Raw genomic sequence first — 25,632 nt, 5'->3', positions numbered from 1 at the left:
TGATCTCCCTGTCCATGTTAGGCCACCACACATAACTCCTGGCCAAAGACTTCATCCTGACAATTCCAGGATGCCCTATGTGTAAAGCCTCTAATACTGCAATGTGAAGTTTGGGTAGAACAACGACCCAGTCCCCACAGAGCAAACAGCCATTAACAACAGACAGTTTGTCACGCTTGCAAAAGTACATTTTGAAATCAGACCCAACAGGCCCCTTGGGCCACCCCCTCCACACCCAGTTCAAAATTTGTTTAATGATGGAGTCCTTTGCAGAGTGGCGGGCAACATCACTGGACGAGACAGGGCCAGTCTCAAGGCAGTCAATGAGGAGAACTGGCGTCTCAGGGGTAGGGTCAGCAAGAAGATCTGGTAGCGGACAGTGGCTCAAGGCATCGGCGTGTCCCAAAGTGGCACCTGGTCAGTGGACGAGGCGGTAAGAGTAGGCAGCTAAGAAAATGGTCCATCTGGTCATCCGCGGTGATAATGACACAGGAGTAGGTCGGTCCCCAGCCAGCAAGCCCAGCAGCGGTTTATGGTCCATAATTAGTTCAAAATCACGGCCATATAGGTATTCATGGAACCTCTTTACTCCGGCCATTGCAGCTAAAGCCTCACGGTCCAGCTGGCTGTAGTTCCGCTCAGCAGGGGACAAGGTCCTAGAGTAAAAGGCTATGGGAGCCTCGATTCCGTTGGGCATGTGGTGGCTGAGGATGGCTCCGACGCCAAACAGGGAAGCATCGCAGGTCACCACCAATGGCAGAGTCTGGCTGTACTGCACCAGATACGTGTCTGCTGAGAGAAGTCTTTTTACCGCAGCAAATGCGGCAGCCTCGGCTCTGCCCCATGACCACTTCGCATTCTTCACCAGGAGACGATGTAAGGGCTCAGCAATGGTGGCTTTCTGTTTAAGAAAGACGCTGTAGAAATTAAGGAGCCCGAGGAATGCCTGTACCTCGGTTTGATTGCGAGATGTAGGGGCGTCCTGAATTGCTTTAATTTTTTTCGTGGTCGGGTGAATCCCAGAGCCGTCGATTAGGTACCCTAAGAATTCAATCCTTGGCACGTTAATTTGGCATTTTTCTTTCTTGAGATGGAGGCCCTTGTCTCTAATTCTACCAAAAACAGTTCGTAAATGTTTGAAAAGTTGCGCCTCATTTGCAGCCAATACCAAGATGTCATCGAAATAGGAAACCTGGAATCCCCTGCAAAAGTCATTCCACAATGCTTTGGAACAGTCCAGGGGCGATACTAACTCCAAATTGCAGGCGGTGACATTTGAATACACCCCCACAATGGTTTGGGCCTCCGCCATAGCACCATCTACAGGCAATTGTTGGTATGCCTGCACCATGTGGGAAACACTGTTCGAATTTGTACGCTGGCTTGATGCGGCTACTGCACATGTGCCAGCTGTCATCTTCTTCGCCTTCTGGACTCTCAGCCTCTGCAGCCTCGCGATGAACGTGTGTGTGCTTCCGCGCATCTTGTGGAGTGCTTTGGCACTGCAGGGTTTCTGTTGACTTCACAGCAGATTCGGATGCCCTGGCTTCGTCCAAGTCAATTTGTAGAGTGAGGTTAGATTTGGCAAGTAACCTCCTCTGTAAATTAATGTCCCGCACACCGCATATGATGCGGTCAAGAATAAGCTTGTCAAGGTCTCGGAACTCACAATACGCTGCGGCCTTTCGTAGCGCTGCAACGTGCTCGTTGATTGATTCGCCCTCCTTCTGGTTGCGAATATTAAATTCATGCTTAGATGGCTTGGGAGCGTAGTGAGTCCTCAGTGTCTTCTGGAGCACGGACCAAACGACCAATTGTAGTGGCATTGGTTCTGACAGGTCTTTGGCAGTTTCGAACACTTCCCATCCACAGTAACTGAGGAACATGTTCTTCTTGCGGACTTCAGAAAGGCCCATGAGGTTGTTGGCTTCGAGGAAGCAGTTGAACCTCAGCATATACGAGTCCCAGTGCTCGGTGACAGGGTCATACGGAGTTGGTGGGGCGTGCATGGCCATTTTGTGTTCAGAGGGCGTTTTGAGTTTGCCGCTCAAAAATGGCTCCTCGAAGCCAGCTGGATTTACTTGCTGGATTGCTCCACTCTTTTTGGTTCGCCTAGTTGCCTTCCAATCCCATCCTCATCGCCAGTGTTAGATCGGGTAATGGAAGGGCACACACAGGCTAACGGTAACAACAGCTCTTTATTAACTCAGTAGTAACTATGTACAATCCAGTGAAAGTTGAGTCTGGCAGCAGCCCTTTTATAGGGAGCTGTCAGACCCTTCGACCAGTGAGATTAAACCTCTGTTCCCACCGGAACAGAGGACCTTGGTGGAAACCATTATAGCTGATGCTAGTATCTAACATGACCATTTTCCACACTTATGACTGTTGCATCCCCACGGTCACATGCTTTACATACTGACTCACATTTATGACGGTCATGTGATCCCCTTTGGCAACCTTCTGACAAGCAAAGTCAAGGGGGAAGCCAGATTCACTTCACAGCCATGTTACTAATTTAATAACTGCAGTGATTCGTTTAACAAACGTGGCAAGAAAAGGGGTAAAATGAGGCAAAACTCACTTAACAAATTTCTCACTTAACAACATAAACTTTATGCTCAAATATGGTCATAAATCAGGACTATCTGTACATACCAGTTGCCAAATGCCAGAATTCTGATCACATGACCAAGGAAATGCTGCAACAATTCTAAGCATGAGAACCAGTGCAGGTCACTTTTTTCAATGTCATCGTAACAATGGTTGTAGGTCCAAATTCCAAACTACCTGTACAAGATTTACAATTTATTTCACAGGTCTTATTTATTGCTTTGAAAGAGCGGTGTGGTAATCACTAGGTGACAGTCGCCTCCCATTTGGAAAGTTGAGAGTTCAATCCTAGGTAGCGGCAGATGTTTCTCTCCTAGGGTGGAAAAAATAATATCTGCTGTGAACTCCATGTGACATCAGGAAGGGCATCCAGCCAGCAAACGCTCAGCTCCAGGCAGTCGCCACGACTCTACCCCAGGAATACAGGCTCATAAAAGTGAGGTTTTATTTATGTATTGCTTTGAAGAAATAGTAGCACAGAATCTTCCAATCATTCTGAGAAAGTGTCATCAGCATTCTCCCAAGATGGGCACCATGAAGCCTGTATGAGCAGATGTGCCACCAAAATCAAACTCCATCTTCTAGAGCAGGGGTCGGCAACCTTAAACACTCAAAGAGCCACAAAGGTCCTAACTGAAAGCCCCCGGTTCAATTCTGGGGCAAACTGTAAGTCCAGTTCCCCCATCATAGTCTCCACCTAGCGCGGCATCCTTTCCCTCTACCTTTCCTAACCAAGAGCTGTAACCCTATCGATTGTGGAGCCATCCGGAGACAGGGAGCCACAGCACAGCAACGAAAGAGCCACTGTTCTAGAGTTAGCCCCTTTCTTAACATGCATTCATACATGACATATAAAGTCAGGTTTTTGCACATCAGGCACAACTCTTAGGAAACTTCACACACCACACAACCTTCTACCTACCGCTTCTTCTTAAGGCAACAGCTGGCTTAGGAAGGTCCATTAAAATGGGACTTACCAGCAGAGCTGATCAAGAGCTTCTGTTTCCATTCCAGCTGATCCAATCCCATTGGGGTGCTCTTGGAGAGTGGGAGGGAGTGACATCGGTCCAAAAAGAGTTTGAACGGAGGAGGAGATGCTGGAGATGGGCAAAGAGGGTGAGATCGTGGCTGTGGAAGGGAGAGACGGGAACTGATGTAAGGACAAAATGACAGCAAAGTTTATTTTTTAACAAAATGTAAAGAAAACACCCCAAATGGCAAGATATCTTCATTTCGCTCATATACAAGAAGACAGAGCAGCAGTGTTGAAAGGCAATGCATAACTTCTTCATCAACTGAGGTAGAATTTGCTCGCATTCAAAGATAACATGATCTCTTATGTAGTTAAAGTGCTTTTACTTAAGAAAGAAATGGCCCAAACAAGAAAGTAATGACAATGAGCAAGAACAAACATACGCTCATCTTCCTTTCCTCTCCTTCCTTCCTCCCCTCTTTCCTTTTCCTTCCTCCCTCCCTTCCTTTCTCTAATTTACATTATTAGGTTCCAGTCAACAGTCCTTTCAGACATTGTAGGAGGAGTCTTTGACAACTTCAAATCAGAAGGTGTCTGATAGCAGCTTTTTAGACCAATGCATTTTTTAAAATGATACTATTTTGTTAGCAAACTTCAGCAAACACATCAAAGCCTACCCCAAATTGGTCCATCTATGCAACTGATGAAGCTTATTATTTATTTATTTATTTTATTTGTTTCGATTTATCAGTCGCCCCCTCTCCGCAAAGGGACTCGGGGTGACGTACAACTCACAAAAGCTAATGCCTTTTAATAGTGCTAGTCTGAAAAAATGCTGCTAGCCCCCTCTCAATTTTTGACAATCTTTTCAGGTAACCTTAGCATGATAGCACAAGAAACGATACATATATAGTAAATTTCCTTGAACCACTGGATCTTGCAAAAGTCTGATACTCCATGATAGTTCACCATTCTCAGCTCAGAATTTCATGGGATATGAGTGACAGCACTAAGATCTACTTAAGCTTTTAACCTTCCCTCTTTTCCTCCAATTTGGGGATTCTATAGATGCAACATTGCTGAGTGCTTCTTCAAGGAAACCAAGGCATATGGAGATGATTCTGCTTTGTTAAGTCTTCTCTCTTCATAATTTCCAAGATATAAACATGTCTTTAAAACTTCTCCATCTCTCAAAAACACAACAGGAAATACTGCAAGCTTGGTGGTTTTCTTGCAGATGTTTCATTATCCAACTAAGTAACACCATCAGTGCTATTGTGCTAATAATCAGTGCTAGCAAAGCCTCACATCTCTAGGATCAAAAAGTAAAAAAGCAACACCATTTCTACCAAACTTCAGTGAGGAGCTGTTTCTCTAATCCCTCATTTTATTTTCAATGGCTTCTTTTCTAATTCTGCTGAGGTATTTAGACCAGGCAGCAGACGAGAACTTTCAGGATGAGATTTTGCAGATGGCTTCAGTTGCAACTATACCCTCTTAGGCTACACCTCCAGAGTCAACTGCTTTGCCCTCTGCATGCACGCTTTCTTCTTCTTTTTCACTCATCAACTTCTTGCCTCTAGGCACCAAAAGTCACATGGCAACTGGACAGTTGCTCCCCTTCAACAACATTTTCCCAAAAGGAAAATTGTCAGATTTATCTGTAACCGATGGGCAACAGCAGCGGCAGTGGTAGCAGAAGCAACATGATCAGAACACTAAGGAGCAACCTTAGGTTATCTCCATCTTCCTTCACTGGGATTACAAAACACAGCTCAAATGACTCACTCTGAGAAACATTGAACCGGAATGAGTAGAGAGCAATACTTTATTTAATTTTCCATCTCCTTCACTGTATCATGTCACAATCCTTACCTTCAAGCAGATACAGCTTTTTTCGATGGGGGAGGAAAAACCATACAGAACATAAAAGAAATGCTATTGGCAAAATTGGAAAGTCTTTAAAGGGCGGGGCTGATGTCACAACAACATGACATGCAATCTTGGAGCTCCAAGGTTGCTGTCGATATCTCTGCTGCTGGACAGTCCTTTTGGACCTAAACCGTCCCGTAGAGACAGTGATAGAGAAGGGCACATCCTGCTGATCTCAGGGACATCAAAGGCCTTGATTCATCCAGGAGAAGGTCTTTTTTCCAGCAACAGAGAAGCAGCCATTAAGCTGCAGAAGGTTGGGACAGCCCCTGAACAGAAGAAAAGCAGGAGAGAGAGTGTGTCGAAATGATGAGATAAATTTTTACTGTTAGAGAAGAGAGCACCCAAAAAGACTTAGAGTAAAATTAAAATTGAAGACAGAAGAGAGCAAACGGTGAATTAAGCCTGAATTAAATTTTGGGTGTTATCCTTTTTCAACTTTTTTTTTTTTATGGATGGATTTTTTACAAATGCCTCTTACTTTTTGAATTGGACTGGTTTCTTTTTTCCTTCTTCCATTTTCCCTCTTTTTTCATATTGGTGGATTATGAATTTCTTTCCGTTCTTTTTTGAACGCTCAGCTGAATTGTCTTTTTTTTAAAGAATTTTTTTTCTTAAGTTTGGAATCTAAACAGAGGGGTAAAAGCAGAGGAAAAAGAAGTAATACTGCCACCTAGAGGCTGGAGGCTTGGAAACATTGCTTTTTTTCTTATTCTCTTTGAACATCCGACATATCTTATACTTCAAGGCTCCTGGTTTTGTATATTGAAAGGGATAGTGGGAAGAGTACGGATTGTTTATGCAGGTGCTCTTCTGGAGTACTATCAATAGCTGGACTGGAGTGAAGAGAAAGCCTTGACTTGAAAGATTGTTGTGATTTTGTTTGATACTTAACAAAAAAGCCTTGAATGTTTTAGTGTGAAGGTTCCAAGAGTTACCCTAATTAATTTATGAGCCCCGAGACGAAATTCAAAGTAAAACCATTCATTTATTAGGACTAACATCTTGGCACAGACTTCTGTGTAGCTGCAATTAATTGAATTAATAAATAATAAATAAATAAATAAATTCTAAATTTATTATGCATATATATTTCCCCACCCTCCACCCTAACCCCCCCCCACCTCCCACTCAACCCCCTGACTTCCGCTATACACCACTCTAACAATTCCAAGCATCCCATGTAATATTTACTCTGATCATCTATCAGTCTAAACATTCTTACCTAAAGGCTACATAATACCTCCTAGTCTGGTATTTATTCTGTATATAATCAATCCATTTTACCCATTCCTGTGTATAATTCTCCTGCTTCTGATCTTTTAAAAAAGCTGAAATTTTTGCCATTTCGGCGAACCCCGCCACCTTCTGAATCCATTGATCAATTGTCGGTAAAAAATCTTTTTTCCAATGTTGCGCAATCAACAACCTAGCTGCTGTGACCATATACAAAACCAATTTTGTTTCCCCTTTAGTAAAGTCCTTAGCTATACCCAATAAAAACATTTGCGGAGTAAATTGTATTCTTTTCTTAAATACATTTTGCATAACCCACCATATTTTTATCCAAAAAGCTTTCACCTTGTTGCAAGTCCACCATACATGAAAAAAGGTAGCATCTAGGCACACGCATCTCCAACATTTTGGTTGAACATTTGGGTACATGCATGATAAATTTTTAGGATCTAAATACCATCTGTAAAACATTTTATAAAAGTTCTCCCTTAAATTCTGTGACTGTGTATATTTAACATTCTGAACCCATATTTTTTCCCATGTTTCCAACATAACCACTTCACCAAAATTCTGAGCCCATTTAATCATACAATCCTTAACCAGTTCACTTTCTGAATCTCTTTCTAACAGTACATTATATATTCTTTTAACTTGTTTTGGGCCAGTCTCTTTTATCTGCTTGATCAGTTCCGCTTCTTTATCCATAAAACCGACCCTACGATCTTCTTCCCATCTCTTCTGTAGCTGTATATAATGTAACCAATTTAAAATAATTCCTTCTTCCAACAGTTGTTCGACTGTCTGTTTCTTATAGGTTTGTGCCGCTTTAGCCAGTGCCTTTTTGACATTTTCCCAGGTCGCTTTCAGCATCGACATCCAGTCAGCCAAGCTTACTGAGGAGGGGGCATCCCTTGGATACTCAGGCATTGGGACGAAGTCCAAACCGCTCACTATTTTGAATGGCGTGAATCCTGTGCTACTGTGGACAGCGACCTCAGCAAAAGATAAAAGGTCTGCCCAATTGGACTGCTGACAGTTCACCTAACACCTCAGGTACTGCTCTACCATGGCATTCAGTCTCTCTGCTGCCCCATTGGTGCTCGGATGAAAAGCTGAACTAGACCCTGAGTTGATCCAATGGACCGCAGGAAGTCCCTCCAGAACTTAGCCGTGAACTGGACCCCTCTGTCTGAGATAATTCTTCGAGGTAATCCATGCAGTCGATAGATATGCTTCACGAACACTTTAGCCAGCTTGTGAGATGAAGATAGTCCGCTACAGGGTATGAAGTGTGCCTGTTTGGAGAACAGGTCTATTACAGCCCAAATCACTGTGTTTCCCCCACTTTTTGGCAACTCTACTATAAAGTCCATTGCGATCTCCTCCCATGGCCTCGTTGGCTCTGCTACTGTTTGCAGTAGTCCAGGGGGTTTTCCTGGTCGTCTCTTCATTGTGGCGCAAATGGTACAACTTTTCACGTAACTTTCAAGGTGCTGATTACCATCTTTAAAGCGCTCCATGGCACGGGACCTAGTTACTTGCGGGATCGCATCCTCCCATATACATCCCTGCGGCCAATTCGCTCACACAGAGAGGGACTTCTCCTGGTGCCGTCCACTAGGCAATGCCAACGGGCGACACCAAGGAGTAGGGCCTTCTCTGTGATGGGCCCAACCCTCTGGAATGACCTCCCCCCTGACATTAGAACCACTACTGACCTCCGCTCCTTCCGGCAAAAATTGAAGACTCACCTGTTCCGATTAGCAGGCCTGGCATAATTACAACTGTCCCTCCTGGCAAATGTATTAACTAGTTATTTTAGGGGTATTGTTTTTAACTTATTGTGTGTGTTTTAGGGGTTCAAAATCCTATATTTATATATATTGCTTTGTACAGTTCTTTTAATTCCATTTTTAACCTCCTCCATTCCAACTGTACATATTCAATTTTTATTGTATTTTGATATATTTTGCATGGACTGTACACCGCCCCGAGTCCCTTTTTGGGAGAGGGGGCGGTCTAGAAGCATGAATAATAAATAAATAAATAAATAAACTATCTACATCTTTCTTCATGCCAGGCCACCAGAATCGCCTCCGGGCTAAGTGTAAAGTCTTTAGGAACCCAAAGTGGCCTGCTGGTTTGGCATCATGACTCCTCTGGAGAACTAGGGTATGTAGGGATTCTGGGACGTAGAGTTTTGTCCCCTTGCATGCAAGGTCATCTCTCTTTGTCAAGATGTGTTAGTTGGTTTGGAACCAGGGGTCTGCTAACAGTTCAGTTTTGAGCCTCGTAATTAGGTCGCTTGCAAGTTGGTCTTGCCAGTCACAGCGTTGCCGTCTGGTGGTGACTTGGGCAGCGGTTTGGGTAGAGGGAATGACGGCATCCACATTTGTACTGAGGCATGCGGGAGAGGGCGTCAGCTCCCGTTCGCATTTGTACTGAGGCATGCGGGAGAGGGCGTCAGCTAGAAAGTTCCTCCCGCCTGGAATGTGCTTTAAGACAAAATCAAGTATTGAGCCCATCGGACTTGTTTGGGTGGTAGTTTCTGTGGGGTCCTAAGTGCCTCCAGATTTTTGTGGTCGGTCCAGACTTTGAACGGTTTCTGGCTCTCTTCCAACAGGTGTCTCCAAGTTAGCAGTGCCCATCTCACTGCGAAAGCCTCCTTTTCCCATGCGGCCCATCATCTCTCTGTGTCTGTGAGCTTGGGGGAGGTGTAGGCGCAGGGTTGTAAGCTTGGTTGTTTCTTTGGAGTAGCACCGCTCCCACTGCCACATCGCTGGCGTCTGCCTGGATCACGAAAGTTTGCTCGGGGTCAGATGCTTCAGCACTGGCTCCTTTGCAAGCATTCCTTTTAGTGTCTCGAATGCCTCTTGGCAGGTTAGGTCCCATGGTAGGGGTTGTCCCGGATGAGGTTTCATTCCTGGGCTCCCTGTCTTCAGGAGGTCTGTCAGGGGTTTGGCAATCTTCGCAAAGGAGGGGATGAACTGCTCGTAGAAGTTCGCGAACCCTAGGAAGCTTTGTAGCTGTCTGCGGGTGTGAGGGGGATGCCAGCTTAGGACGGCTTGCACTTTCGATGGGTCCATCTCTATTCCCTCATTTGACACTCGGTAACCCAGATAGTCTAACCGTGCATGGTGGAATTTGCATTTTGATACCTTGACGTACAGGTTGGCTGCCAGACGTTTCTCCACTACTTGGCGGACCAGGTGTACGTGGTCGTCCATGGTCTCCGTGTAGATAAGGATGTCATCTAGGTAGATGAGCACCCCCTTGTAGAGGTGCTCGTGCAACACCTCATTTATTAACTGCATGAATACTGCTGGGGGGCCCTGCATTCCAAAAAGCATTACTTTGAATTGAAAGCTCCCTAGGGGGCAGTTGAATGCTGTTTTCCACTCATCTCCCTCTCTGATTCGTACTCTGTAGTATGCTTCTCTGAGGTCTAGTTTGGTGAAGACTTTTCCCTTGGCCAGATGAGTAGCATATCCTTCATGAGGGGGAGGGGGTATAGGGCAGCGATGGCGAACCTTTTTTGGCTCGCGTGCCACAAGTGGGGGGAGCACAGGGTGGTCCTGTGCGGGCGTGCCGCACCCATAATGCAATGCGCAACCCCCCCAGTGCTCATGCGCGCACAACGCGTGACCCCCCCATTTTTACATGCTTTTTTCGCCCTCCCCAGGCTCCAGAGGCTTTATAGGAGCCTGGGGAGGGTGAAAAGAGCCTCCCTCGCACCCCGGAGGCCCTCCGGAGGCTTCAGGGACCGTCCGGAGGCTTCCCTGAAGCCTTCAGAGCACTCAAAAGGATCCGCCGAGCAAACCGGAAGTCACTTCCAGTTTGCTCGGAGGGTTGTTCTAAGCGTTCCAAAGGCTTCAGGGAAGCCTCCGGACGGTCCCTGAAGCCTCCGGAGGGCCTCTGGGAGGGCGGGGGAGGCTCTTTTCGCCCTCCCAGGCTCCTATAAAACCTCTGGAGCCTGGGGAGGGTGAAAAATGGCTTTTAAAAAGGTGAACTCAGCTGGCCAGTGCGCGCATGCGCGCTGGCCAGCTGACAGGGCAGCCCCTCGCATGCCCTGACAAATGGCTCCGCGTGCCACCTGTGGCACGCGTGCCATAGGTTCGCTATCACTGGTATAGGGTCTGTACGCACACCCCATTTATCCCTCGAAAGTCCACACATAGCCTCATGGTGCCATCATTTTTTTCTTTAAAGAGGACTGGTGCCGTGACCTGTGGCTTGGCTGGCTCAATGAACCCCCCTTGCTAGGTTTTTGTCTATGTTTTTGCGCATCTCTTGCATTTCCCGGGGCATCATGGCATACAGTTTGGGCTTGGGTAGTTTTGCCCCGGGGACGATTTTGATGGCACAGTCTGTCTCCCGGTGGGGAAGCAGAACATCGCATTCGGCCTCGCTGATACTTCTCCAAGGTCCTGATATTCTGTTGGAATAATAATAATAATAATAATTCTATTTGATTAGCCGCAACCCTCTCCCGAAGGACTCGGGGCGGCGTACAATCAAAACAGATAAAATACAGATAAAGACAAACATACATACATAAAGAACAAAGACATATACATGTGCATGGAGGAGGTAGACTCATAAGTGAAAGACAATTAAAAAACACAATTTAAAATCCCATTAAATAAAATTACTGAATTAAAAAACCCATCAGGAGCGTTATGAAGTTATGATTGATCCAGGCCGGCTATTTGGAATAGGTGGGTCTTGAGCTTTACACGGAAGGAGCGGAGGTCAGTAGTGGTCCTAATATCCGGGGGGAGGTCATTCCACAGGGCTGGGCCCGCCACAGAGAAGGCTCTGCTCCTAGGTGCCGCCCCATGGCACTGTCTGGTGGACGGCACCTGGAGAAGTCCCTCTCTGTGCGAGCGGATGGGTCGTAGGGATGTATGGGGCAGAATACGATCCCGCAGGTAACTAGGTCCTGAGCCATGGAGCGCTTTAAAGATCGTAATCAAGACCTTGAAACGCACCCGATAGACCACAGGAAGCCAGTGCAGCTCGCGCAGGAGAGGTGTCACATGGGAGTACTTAGTACTCCCCATAATCACCCGCGCGGCCGCATTCTGGACCAACTGCAGTCTCCGAGTGCATTTCAAGGGAAGCCCCATGTAGAGAGCGTTACAGTAGTCCAGGCGAGACGTCACCAGCGCATGGGTGACTGTGCGTAGGGCGTCCCGGTCCAATAGGGGGCGCAATTGGCGCACCAGGCGAACCTGGTGGAACGCCCCCCTGGCCACGGCTGTCACATGGTCATCCATGGACAGCCTGGCATCCAGGAGGACGCCCAAATTGCGCGCCTGCTCCACGGGGGCGAGTTGAATGCCCCCAATGGCCAGAGATGGGATTAATTGGTTGAACCGGGGGGCCGGAACCCACAGCCACTCCGTCTTGGAAGGGTTGAGCTTGAGTCGGTTGTCATCCATCCAGACCCGTACGGCTTCCACACACCGGGACATCACTTCGACGGCCTCGTTGGGGTGGTTCGGGGTGGAAATGTACAGCTGAGTATCATCATAAGTTCGGCCTCTGGGGTTTTGTCAGATGTGGTTGCCAGTTGTTCTCGTGGGCTTTCTTGGGGGGTTTCCAGCATGGGGGGTGGTTCTGCTTGCTGGTGTGGGAGGTGTTGGGGGCCCCTTGATATCCTAAGTCTTCGGGTACCCCCTTGCCACCAGATGGTCGGTCCCCATTTGTCTAGCCAGGAAAGTCCCAGTATCACTGTGTCTGTCATTTTGGGGGCTATTATGAATCGAATTACTTCCCAGTGATCCGCTAGTTCTAGCCTCTAGCCTTAGGAGGGTGGCATAGGCTCCTCCCATTAGGGTCCCGTCAAACTTGCTCGAACCGGATCGGGTGGGCCAGTCTTTTTGCTCTGATCCCCAGTTTCAGGACAGTGGTTAGGTTGATCAAACACTTTGTGCAGCCTGAGTCTATTAGGGCTTGAAAATCGCCCTGGTTTCCTGTTTTTGGGGCTGTGAGGCGTATTGGAAAAAGGAAAGGGTGAATTGAATCACTCACCATTGTGTCATTTTCTCCCTCGTCCTCGCTGTCATATGATTCGGGCGACTGGTTGTCGCTGCCTGGGATTCCATCACTTTCGCCTGAGGGGAAAGGGGCCTTTGCAGCTTGGAGGGCTTTCCTGGACATGTTGGTGGTCCGTTTGGACCCTCGTTCTGGTTGTGCCCTGGGCGGTGGGTCTGGCCTTGGTTTTGGGGCTGGGGTTGGGCATGCTGCTGCCATGTGGCCCATCCCCCCACATCTGTAGCATTTCAGCGGACTTCGAGGGAGGGCTGGTCTCAGAGCCTGCTGTGGTGCTGTAGTTCCCTGTCGGCTGGGTGGTTTCAGGTAGGGTTGACCTCTCTCTTGTGTGTCCGGTTGCTTTGTCGTGTTGTTGGTGCGCAGCCCGCTGTCGACTTTTGTTGCTATTTGGCAGAGAGTTGATTTGGGATGTCGCAGTATGCAGTTACCTGGGCAATTTGCTTGTCCAGGCTTGTTTTGAAAAAATGCACCAGCAGCTGCTCTGGTAAAGGGGGTAGCCTTCCTATGACCCTCCTAAATTCACGGATGTGCTCTTTGATGGGGCGGCCCCTGTGCTTTAGGTTGCTGAGTTCCTCTTCTGCATATGGGTCATCCTCCTCCATCTCCTCAAACCTGGCCTCTAGCAGTTGCAGGAAGTCATCTATGTCTTGCAGTTGGGGGGGCTCTCCTCTTGTGGAAGGCTGCTAACCATTCCCTTGCTTCTCCCTCTAGACCCTCTGCGATGGCATTCACCATGGCTCTGGGGGATGGGTAGAAGTGCCCATAGCGTTCTAGGTGGATATCAGCTGAATCAAGGAATAGGGCTAGCTGGTCTGAGTCTCCGTCAAACTTTCCCTTGAATTGGGGTGGGTCATCCAGCCCTTATCCCCCAGCCTCTTGTCGGCCTTGGTATGCTTGTGCCTGATATGGCTGGTTATCTCTTTCATCCCTAGTTTGGAGAGAGGGAAGGGGTGGCCTGCTCTTGGCAGCCTCCCTGCTGTGTGGGAGAGGCACTGGTTGCCATTCCATTGCTCTTTTGCACTCCCTCGGGATTCTATCTGGGGCTTTGGACTAAGGCAAGGGAATTTCCACCAGTACTTATCTTCTCTTGCTTCTGCTTCTGAGTTTGGCCGTATATCTCCAGCTGCAATCAGGCTTTCTTCCGATAATCCACCTTCTGCCATGGTTGCCTGATTTTCCCTCCAAGCACTTCAAATATTTGGGAGTCACTGGAGAGCCTGGGATTAGGAAGCCCAGAAATCTTGATAGATGTTTAAAAGTGAGTTTCAGCTATCTGTGAAGGTTCCAAGAGTTGCCGTAATTAATTTACGAGCTCCGAGATGAAATTCAAAGTAAAACCATTCATTTATTAGGACTAACATCTTGGCACGGACCTCTGTGTAGCCACTTAATGGTGTCTGAACTTTACCCCTGTGCCCCCTCCCCTCTGGCTGAGGTCATCAATCACATTCTCCAACAGGACATTATGGCAGGGTTCTGGACATGCGCATTCACATCCCAGTACAGAAACATGAGACTTTTACTCTGGCCAAAAGTATGCATGGAATTTCCCTCCCCTTCTCAAGGTGATAGTAGTCATGGAAATGCCTTAGGCGTTGACACAGTGTTTATAACCTGGAAAATGGTGCAACATGAAGAAGAAAAAGAACTTACATTAGAAATGATTATGCTAGAAATTCAAATAGTATAAATAAGTACAGAGAATATTCAAAAGAGAATGGAGAATATAGAACAAAAAACAGAAGAAATAGAGGGAAGAGTTGAGAATATTTACAAAACGGTGATGAAATTTGAAGAGAGAGTTCAAAAAATTGAAGAAAAATATGAACAAAGTGATAAGAAAATTGTTGATATTGACAGCAAATCGAGGGTGGTTGGAAATGACAGGAGTGGAGTGTTGAAAGGAGAGATTAACGAATTGGAACTCTGTCTCCAACTTCAAAACATAAAAGAAGAAAAAGGAGAAAATCTGGCAGAAACAATAAGATTCTGGCAGAAGCATCAGTGATAACCAAAGGCAAGCTGATGGAAGGAATGGAGGGTTTCGAGTCTTTACAAGATATGCAATAAACAGCAAGGTGCCAAGAGAAGTCCAAAAAGGATTTATCAAGAAAACAATTAGAATACAAATACTACAAATGGCAAGAGATATAGGATTGCACTACTACTGGAAGGACACAGGATGATGAAATGAAATGTTCTAATAAAAATTAAGTTAAACTTAGTCAAATTTAGAGTATTATGTATTAAAAATGGTAATAATAGTTATAGTCAAATAAATGATTAATAATGATAATAATACATACATACATACATACATACATACATACATACATATATAATGTTGTATTTGTGCTGATAAATAAATAAAGGGAGACTAGTATAGATCCATTTCAAGCTATTTAGCTCTCATCAGCTAGCCATACCCTTACTGGGATTCGAACCTGGGCTGTATTACATATTAGGCAGGAGTCTTAGCCACTAAGCCACAGGCTCTCCTCCTTTATCAGCTGAGCCAGGGAAATAGGTATGTATTTGTGTTACAACCCCTGGTATGCCCAAATATGGGAGGACTATACTAGTCTCCCTTTATTTATTTATCAGTACAAATACAACACACACACACACACACATATATGTGTGTGTGTGTGTGTGTATGTATGTATTTGTGTTACAACCCCTGGTATGCCTAAATATGGGAGGAAGGTCATTACTCCCTCTTTCTGTCCTTCGGCTCATCACAGAAGACCATGCAGGCAGAAAACCATATTTTTATTTTTAATGTTGCCTTTTTATATTTGTGTTGTATTTGGGGAGAGGGAGTAGTGACCTTCCTCCCATATTTAGGCATTGTAACACAAATACATACCTATTTCCCTGGCTCAACTGATAAGGAGGCGAGCCTGTGGCTTAGTGGCTAAGACTCCTGCCTAAGATATAATACAGCCCAGGTTCAAATCCCAGTAAGGGTATGGCTAGCTGATGAGAGCTAGTTAGCTCGAAATAGATCTATACTAGTCTCCCTTTATTTATTTATCAGTACAAATACAACACAAATATAAAAGGGCAACATTAAAAATAAAAATATGGTTTTCTGCCTGCATGGTCTTCTGTGATGAGCCGAAGGACAGAAAGAGGGAGTAGTGACCTTCCTCCCATATTTAGGCATACCAGGGGTTGTAACACAAATACATACCTATTTCCCTGGCTCAACTGATAAGGAGGCGAGCCTGTGGCTTAGTGGCTAAGACTCCTGCCTAAGATATAATACAGCCCAGGTTCAAATCCCAGTAAGGGTATGGCTAGCTGATGAGAGCTAATTAGCTCGAAATAGATCTATACTAGTCTCCCTTTATTTATTTATCAGTACAAATACAACACATACACACACACACACACACACACACACGATTGATAGTATGAATTTTTACACAAATTGTAACTATGGGGAGGATGCTGAAAAGCTTTGTTATAAAAGATAAATAACTCTATATAGAATAGAATATAAAGATGTAATACTATCAGAGGATTTCAGGATGATGTATTGAAATGCCATAATATAAATTTATTTTAAATTTAGAATACTTTACATAAAAAGGATGTAATAATCAGTTATACTCAAATGAATGTTTAATAATCATAATAATTGTATACATATATATTAGATTGATGATATGAGACTTTATGTTAATTGCAAGTGAAGACTATTGTGAGGAAGCACAAAAGTTTGGTAACCAATCGACACACTGTAAGTAATTGGAGGAAGGTTTTTATACTTTGTGTGTGTTTATGTTTGTTTTATATTTGTTTAAAAATAAAAACTTTTATTTAAAAAAAACTGGGAAGTCTTTGTTTAGCCATTTCTTTCATGGGAGACGATTTTTTACAGGAAATATGAGGTTCCTCTGGTCATGTGTAGGAAGTCATAAAGTCAAGGGGACTGAACTGGAATTTGGCATGTTTCTTGATTCAGAAGAGACCGGGGTAAGGGTCCAACAAGTCAAAATGGAAACCACAAGTCCATGGCCAAAGCCTGACCCTTTTGCACATTTCTGCCATTTCAAAAAAGGAAACACTCAAAACCTATTATTTCACCCTAAAAAGAACTTAATTTTTCCCCAGAAACTGATAAAGGTCCCACAACAAAATGAACTTGCTAGAGGAAATAAAGAGATAACAGCAATCAAGCTTTGCAAAGAAACTCAATTAAGAGATTTGTCCCTCCACACTACTTCCAAACACAGGGAAAATCAATCAATCAATCATCTGCTTTCAATTAATGTCAAGAAAGACAACATTCACTACTAGATTAGAAAGGAAGCAATTCACGATGGAAGAAAGAGAGACAGCAAACATCTTACTTTGAGTTTAGTGCAAAAAAATACATTTAGTCATCTGTTTTTTTCTCTCTCTCATGGAGAGGAATGATGGCCAGGTAGAAATTCATAGAGCGACCCAACAACTGTTCTATGGACCACAGCTGGGTGGAACCAATGGAGGAGCTGGCACCTGGTCTGACAAAGTATGGAAATTGTTGAATAGACTGTGCACAGCAGTGACGTGCGGTGAGGGTTATGGCAGGGGAGGCTGGTGACGTCATCAGGAAGGCGGGGAATGGGACCACGTGTGCAGCACACGTGGTCTCATTCTCCGCCTTCCTGAGTGAACATTAAGGGGACCGCGGCGTAGCATTGCTTCCTCCACCGGCACCAGTCCCTTCCGCCCCCCACTCCTTCAAGGTCTCCCACCAACCCAAAGCCCAATCCCCAGCTCCCTCGGGCAAGGTTTGAGCGGGGTGAATGGGAAAGCAACGAAAGGGGCTGCGCTTTCACCCTGCTCAAGCCTTGCCGCCTGCAGCCACCGCCCACCCTCGCTGCCCCTTTCGTTGCTTGCCCGCCCGCCTCTAAGGCACGCCAAAGCCTCCTTCGTCCCCCCCCAGCGCACGCCCTTTTTATTTCCCGCGACACCCCCCCCATTTCGGGAAAGCTTTCCCCATTGCCTGGGGGGTGAGGGGGCAGCTCCTCTCCCCCCACTCCCTCCGTCCCTGCCTCTCTCCTCAGCCCCAAAGCTCCGTCCGCGCGACTCACTTCCAAGGAGGTGGCTGCTCCATCCCGCTCCGGCTCTGGAAGCGACCGAAGATCAGGCTGCGTCGCTCGCTCGCCGGACTGCTTCGGCGCCATTCTGGCTACCTCCGTCCATCCGCGCCCAGGAGCTGTGGAGGCAGAAATGTTGTCGGCGCCTCCAGATGACGAACCAGTCGCTTGCTTTCGTCATCGGGAGGCCGATAACATTTCTGCCTCCGCAGCTCCCGGGCGCGGCCGGACGGAGGTAGCCAGAATGGCGCCGAGGCAGTCCGGTGGACGAGTGACCGAAGATCTCGCTGCCTCGCTCGCTCGCTCGTTCGCCCACCGGACTGCCTCGGCGCCATTCTGGCTACCTCCGTCCATCCGTGCCCGGGAGCTGCGGAGGCAGAAATGTTATCGGCCTCCCGATGATGAAAGCAAGCGACTGGTTCGTCATCCGGAGGCGCCGACAACATTTCTGCCTCCACAGCTTCCGGGCGCAGATGGACGGAGGTAGCCAGAATGGCGCCGAAGCAGTCCGGCGGGCGAACGAGCGAGCGAGCGAGCGAGGCAGCGAGATCTTCGGTCACTCGTCCACAGGACTGCCTCGGCGCCATTCTGGCTACCTCCGTCCGGCCGCGCCCGGGAGCTGCGGAGGCAGAAATGTTGTCGGCCTCCCGATGATGAAAGCAAGCGACTGGGTTCGTCATCCGGAAGCGCCGACAACATTTCTGCCTCCGCAGCTCCCGGGCACGGCCGGACGGATGTATATAATATTATATATATATATAGTATATAATATTATATACTATTATTCCATGAAGAGAGATGAGGCCCTGCCTCCCTTGCCTCCACTGACCGCACGTCACTGGTGCACAGATACATCAAGACCCAGAGACACTGAAAAAATGGGGCTATCCGGTGACTTCTGCCCTTTGTGATTGTGGTGACATGCAGACAACAACACATATGTATACTTGTGTCTTGATCAGTGCACACTTGAGGATCTCATGACACCGTGTCATAATGCAATTAATGTTGCTAGTTTCTGGGCAAGATCTGTTAAATTTGTACATATTTTAAATATTGCATTTTATATTTTAAATGTTATGTTATATAGCATGCCTTATTTTAATTCTGATGCTTCTGACATGAATAAACAAATAAATTGTTCTATAAACCATAATGGAAAGATTCTTTAATTCCCACAATGGATGACCAGCCGGGAAAAATAATATAATTAGCAAAGATGGCTAAATTGATTGCCATAATCACAGAAAAAGAATACAGCTAACTTGGTTTCCGCTTAGAAACCAGTTCTGAACTTTGTGCTTGAGGTAGAAAAAAAAGCCCATTGATTTTGGATTTTGCTAATTAGAAAGGTTTGTTGTTATAGAAAAGTAAAATGTTGAGGCTGTAGTGTTATTATCTTATTCCACTGCACTAAAGAGTAAGAAGTCAATGTTTTTCTTTCTTTTTCTCCTTTTCCCCTACACTTTTTCCCTATTTATTGGGGTCAATATGTTGATTTGTAAACCACTTAGAGAGTGCTATAAAGCACTAAGAAGAGGTATAAAAGTCTAAGCGCTATCACCGTTGTTATTTTCCCACTATTTTCATTTTTCTTTGTACCGTGGTATCTAGATGCTCGACTGCTCGAGGACTACCTGTAATGACGATGATCAAGACACCACTATATTTTATATTTTGATAAACTAATTTTAGAAAATGGAAGAAAGAGTGAACCAACAACCTGTAAGGACTTCTGGTCATTACAACTCAGTATGTGATGTGATCTTCATCTCCTAAGCTCAATGGAGACAATCCTGCACTGCTGCTCATGACTCAGTGGAGAAGCAACAGTTCAAGTACTTCTAATGTCCAGTCACTTAACAACCACTCCAGGTTATGACTGATCTGAAAAAGGAAGCCTGCAACCCAAATTTGGAGTTCCCATAGTTAGGCACCTTCTGCAATCACCCGATTGAATTTCAGATGCTCAGCAACAGGGCCCCTGTCAGCCTCTTGATTGCTGAAGGAGGCCGGCTTGACAGCCACATTTGCAAAGAGTTTGCAGCATCCCAGAATCCCATGACATCATTTTACCAAAAATTTGCACTTCTGGTTTTCAGCAAAATGACATCCATAGCAAACCATTGGTTTGCTTAATGACTGCAGCATTTGCTTTAAGTAATCACTTAATGACTTCACACCAAAAAATGATGCAAAATTGGATCGTATGACTGATCCATTTCACAACCATCGCAACATTCAACCACAATGGGAAGGCCCCACTACGGTCATATATCGAGGTCCACCTGTACGTTGGACCAATGTGGTTATTCGGGAAATCGTTCTTGGAACTGGCTCCAAGGGAAAACATGCCTCGGATTCAATTGAATTGGCCATTGGCAATGTTGACACAGAATTGAGTAGGATGGGCACAGCTTAAAGTTGGGTGGAGGGTTTCTAAGAAGTGGGCTTCCAGCCTGTCATCCAGACATCCCAAAATAGCAACACTGCTTAGAAGAGCTGGAGTCAGCCCTGAACTGTGGCCATTTTCTTTTTGTGTAGTTGCTAGAGACAGTTTTTTTTCCCACGGCTTCAGGGCTGGCACAGCCTGGCATGGAGGGGCTAAAGAGGGGGTGGGTAGAGATTAGCTGCAGTCTTGTAGTCTAAATAAAAAAAATCCCCCTGTGAATCAAGGACGTCCTGCAGGTGTCCGCAGGGTGGAGGCTAAGGTCATCCTGCACTGGACTGTATGCTGATTGGACCACGTGAGTGAGACTCTGGGAGGGGAAATGATGAAGTCTTACTTTTAATTAAGGGGGGAAATCGGCACCAAATTAGAACCAGTTTTCCACCAGGAAGTTGCCAGTTTGATATGTCCTAATAAAATGTTCTTTAAGAAATTGCCTGCCTCGGAGTTCTTATTGAATGAGACTTATTACTTGGAACCCTGGCAGGTGGTAGATAGAGGTAGACACAATCACAGAATTTCCTATCAACCTGCCACTGGGCTGGAAAGAACTGTGAAAGGGATCTTGGCATCCTAGTGGACAATCACTTAAATATGAGCTAACAATGTGAGGCAGCAGCCAAAAAAGCCAATGCAATCCTAGGCTGCATTAATTGAGGGATAGAATCAAGATCACATGAAGTTCTAGTACCAATTTACAAATTGTAAGTAGTCTTAGTAAGACTACTCTTGGAATACTGCATCCAGTTCTGGTCACTGCAACATAAAAAAGATGTTGAGACTCTGGAAAGAATGCAGAGAATGACCATTGTCTTACCTGAAGGGTCGTTTTCAGGGCGCTGCTCTGGAGAGTCCAAGCAAGGGTTAAATACAGCCAATCTGCCCAGAACTGAATTGAAAGTTTAAACCACGCCTCTGGTGCTGATTATCTTCAGATTTTTTCAATGAAGACGGGGAACTGTTGTGTGCTGAGAAGTCCAACAATGGAAACAATCCAACAAGGAAACAAAACAACTGGAACCGTAAATGTTTGAACTGTCACCAGTGGAACCGGACCCCAGGGTGGGGTGGACTCTCCTTCGCAGCGCCCTGAAAACGACCCTTCAGGTAAGCCAATGGTCATTTTCCAGGGCGCTGCTCTGGAGAGTCCAAGCAAGGGACATGCCCAAGCTAATTGTCACTAGGGTGGGAAGCAACAACATTCAGGGTCTCTCCGCTGGTGTGAAGAACTCGCCTCCTGAATGCCCCTTCAGCTGATGCAAAGCTGTCCAACTTATAATTCCGGACAAACGGGGACAACGAAGTCTAGGTGGCTGCCTTGCAAATTTCCTCAATCGGTGCCTGGGTCGCCCAGGCAGCCCTGGTGGCAGCGCTCCTGGTTGAATGTGCTGTTATGTGGCTAGGTACCGGTTTGGACTGTAGGACATGAGCGAGGGCAATGCAGGCCCTAAGCCATCCACCGATCGTAGAGGAGGAAACTTTCCTACCCTGGGAGGCCGGCTGGAATGATATGTAGAGCGATTCAGAGCGTCGAAAACCCGCTGTGCGCTTGATGTACTTGCGAAGCGTCCTGCAAACATCTAGCAGGTGCCAGCGTTTCTCCCTCGGATGTCTAGGGTGCAGACAAAGGTCCAGGAGAACTACCTCCTGTGCGCGGTGGAACCAGGAGTTAATCTTGGGGATAAAAGACGGGTCCAGTCTGAGAACTACCCTGTCTTGTTGAATCAAGCATAAATCCTCTCTGATGAACAGGGCAGCCAGCTCTGAAATACACTGTGCCAAAGTGATGGCGATCAAGAAGGCTGTCTTAAATGTCATATGTTTAAGACTGGCAGACCTGAGTGGTTCAAACGGGGGACTGATGAGGGCACGCAGAACCACGTTGAGGTCTCAAGATGGATATCTGTGAACCACTGTGGGTCTCAGGTTAGTTGTGCCTCTAAGAAACTGCGAATGGTAGGATGCCGTCCAAGTGAGGAATGCACGTCCGGAGCCAGAATGGTGGAAATTGCGCCCACCTGACGCCGTAGGATGTTAGGCGCCAGGCCCTTGTCCAGGCCATCTTGTAGTAAGTCCAGAATGACAGGGATCGAGGCTGAGGAAGCGGAAATCCCACAAGCAGTGCACCAGCTGTCGAAGGCTCTTCAGGTAGCGTCGTAGATCCGGGTTGTGAACGGACGCCTGGACGCTTGGATGGTGCAGACCACTTTGGCCGCGAGACTGCCTCTGCTCAGGAGATCCCTCTCAAGTGCCAGACGGCTAGTTGCAGCCACTGGGGTTCCGGTTGTTGAAGTGCCCCCTGGCTGAGAGAGATCTCCTGCGGTGGAATCCGCCAAGGTGGCTCGACAGAGAGGCTCACCAGGTCTGCAAACCAGGTTCTCCTGGACCAGAATGGTGCCACCAGTAGTATCTCCGCTGCCTCGACAGGATCTTCCAAATGACTCTGGGAAGTAGAGGTAGTGGTGGGAAGGCGTATAGCAGTCCCCAAGGCTAAGGGCAGTGAAAAGCGTTGACCCCCTCGGCACGCGGGTCGTGGTACCTCGTGAAGAATCTTGGGAGGTGCGTGTTGGATGCGGTGGCGAACAGGTCTACCTGCGGACAGCCGAACCTTTGGGATAATTTCTGGAACAGGTGCAGATGCAGGTGCCACTCCGAGTGGTCGACCGTGGCCCTGCTCAGCCAGTCCGCCTGGGTGTTGGTCGTGCCCAAATGTGTTCCGCCTGTAGGGACAGAAGGTGTTTCTCCGCCCACTGCCCTAAGACGTCAGCCTCTGACATCAGGGATCTGGAACGAGTGCTCCCCTGGCGGTTGATGTGTGCCTTTGTCGCAACATTGTCTGTCAGTACTCTCATGTGACGCTCCTGTATGCTGGACTGGAAATGAAGGAGGGCCAACCTGACTGCCTCAGCTCCAGCCAGTTGATGCTGTGAGCAGCCTCGGAAGGAGACCACCTGCCCTGCGCCAGTTGACTGCGGCAATGAGCTCCCCAGCTGTACAGGCTGGCATCCGTTGTGATGGTGAGATGGACGGGTTCTTTGAAGGGTGACCCCTTTGTCAGGGCAGGGGACAACCACCACTTGAGGGAACGCCGTACCTCTAAGGAGACCGGGATTAGCCTCGTTGGGCTGCTTTCGTTGGCCCTTTGGTAAGGGAGCAGGAGCCACTGGAGCGGACGGGAGTGGAGTCCTGCCCAACGCACAATGGACAGGCACGAGATCATTTTGCCTAGAACCTGAGACAGCTGAACCACCTTGGCCAGGGGCGACCGCTGCACTTGTGCGACCCTCTCCCTGAGGCTGGTCACCCTCTCCAGAGATAGGAAGACCCGGCAGGAGACGGTGTCGATGATGGCCCCTAAATGTTGTAGTCTGGTTGTCGGAAGAAGATGACTTTTCTCCAGGTTTATGGAGAACCCGTGGTCTTGAAGCACCTGGATGGTGTATTCCAGGTCTCGGGTCGCCTTTTGGTGGGATGACAACTGGATGAAGACATCGTCCAGTTAGCATTGCAGTCTTGTTGGATGGGATCTAAGGAAGGCCACCACAGTCGCGAGGATCTTTGTAAATGTCCTGGGGGCCAATGATAGGCTGAACGGCAAGGCTCGATACTGGTAGTGGCGGACTGCGTAAGTGAATCTCAGGTATTGGTGGTGGGCTTTGCAGATGGGTATGTGGAGGTAGGCCTCCTTGAGGTCTATGGATGTCAAAATATCCCCCGGCCATGTGCATCCCAGGATGGACTGGAAGGACTGCATCTTGAACCTCCGATAGGTGACATGATAGTTTGAACTTTTTAGGTCCAATATTCCCTTCCACCCCCCCAGAATTTTTGGGAACCAGGAACAGGATTGAGTAAAATCCTGTCCCCTCCTGACCCGCCGGAACAGCCTCTATGGCCCTGATATCCCTGAGATGCCTGATCTCCTGTTCCATGAGGGACCGTTTGACTGGGCATGAAGGGATGGGGCACCTGATGTAGTGGCGGTGGAGAGGGAGAGGAACTCCAAGGTGCGGCCCATGCGGATCGTTTGTAGGACCCACTGGTCTAACGTGATCTGCTCCCACTTGGCGTGAAATAACTGGAGACGCCCTCCTATGGGAGCTGATCGTTGATGGTCATTTGTATCTCCTGAAGGGGCGTGAACCAGACCCCCCCAAAAAGGGGCGTTTGGAGTAGTGTTGCTGGCGACCTCTGTCGCGAAAGGACTGACGGTCCTGGGACTGATCGGTTTGCTGGGAATACGCCCAATGAAATGGGGCGGAGCTAGTGGAAGGCTCAGTGTTCCGAAAGGGCTACCTCCTGTAGGAGTTGGGACCCTTTCGATCGGACTTCTTAGTGACCGATGGCATCACCTTCTTCTTGTCCTTGTTTTCTACTAGGACAGGATCCAGGACCTCCCCGAAGAGCTTGTCCCCTTTAAAGGGGGCTGTGACAAGCTTCCACTTGGAACGCATATCCACGTTCCAGTGTCTCAGCCACAGGAGTGGTGACATTAGATGCTAGGGCTCGAGAGGCAAACTTGGCAGCGCTCAGGGTGGCATCGGCGGTGTACTCCGTGGCTGCCATGATCTTGTTGATCATGGCAGCCACGGAGGAGGAGCTTCCGGGGCGAATGGCGGCTGTCGTGTAAGCTCCGCAGAATTGCGGAGGGGCCTCCCAGCTGGGAGAGGTGCTGCCGACCCTCAATATCATTCTGAGGGTCGGGCTTTGTCGGTGACCACCCCCCGGCTCTGCCTGGCTATGATGGGTCGGGCAGGGCACTTGGGTGGTCGGCTGGCCGGCAGGAAACCGGGAACGCTGAGGACGCCGAGCTCAGAATGAATATGAGAGCGCCGAACGCCGTTTGCCTTTCGCTGAGCGCTCGGCGGAGAGCGGAACGGAGAGGCGAGAGGCGAGCAGAGGTGTGTAGTGGGGTGTTCGTCTGGCTGGTGGGAGCGCCAGACGCTGAGCAGAGCGCTAGGCGCTGAGCGGAGAGACAAATGGCGAAAGGCGAGAGGCGTGGAGAGGTGGAGAGACGTGCGGAGTCACGATGATGGTGTCTGGCGTGTTGGTGTGTTGGCGTGCTGGCCGGGGCGCTGGTCGGAAAGCCGGAAGACCGCTTCGTTGTGTGGATGGAGTTGAGGAGAGGAGAAGAGAGGAGAGCTAAACGAAGCGGCTGGTGGAGGGGGAGCTGAGTGAACCACATCAGAGCAAAGACAACTGGAATGGAAAGCTTGAAATCTAAGGTTGTGGAATTTAACATGTCTAACATCTAACATGTCTAACATCTAACAATAGCC

At 47.5% G+C, this 25,632-nt stretch overlaps 1 protein-coding gene across 1 annotated transcript in view; it reads right to left on the bottom strand.

Annotated features, from left to right (window-relative positions):
- Positions 1–25,632, bottom strand: part of ARHGEF9 (Cdc42 guanine nucleotide exchange factor 9) — a 292,276-nt gene that overhangs the window by 254,865 nt on the left and 11,779 nt on the right. The window contains exon 2 of the mRNA XM_081963940.1: positions 3,591–3,741. Coding sequence (XP_081820066.1) covers positions 3,591–3,741 — 151 coding nt within the window. The remainder of the gene's footprint in view (positions 1–3,590; positions 3,742–25,632) is intronic.

Source organism: Natrix helvetica (assembly GCF_964273705.1).
Source record: "Natrix helvetica genome assembly, chromosome: 11".
Classification (NCBI taxonomy): domain Eukaryota; kingdom Metazoa; phylum Chordata; class Lepidosauria; order Squamata; family Natricidae; genus Natrix; species Natrix helvetica.
The sequence above is the reverse complement of the archived record's forward strand: the minus strand, read 5'-3'. Positions and strand labels throughout refer to the sequence as shown.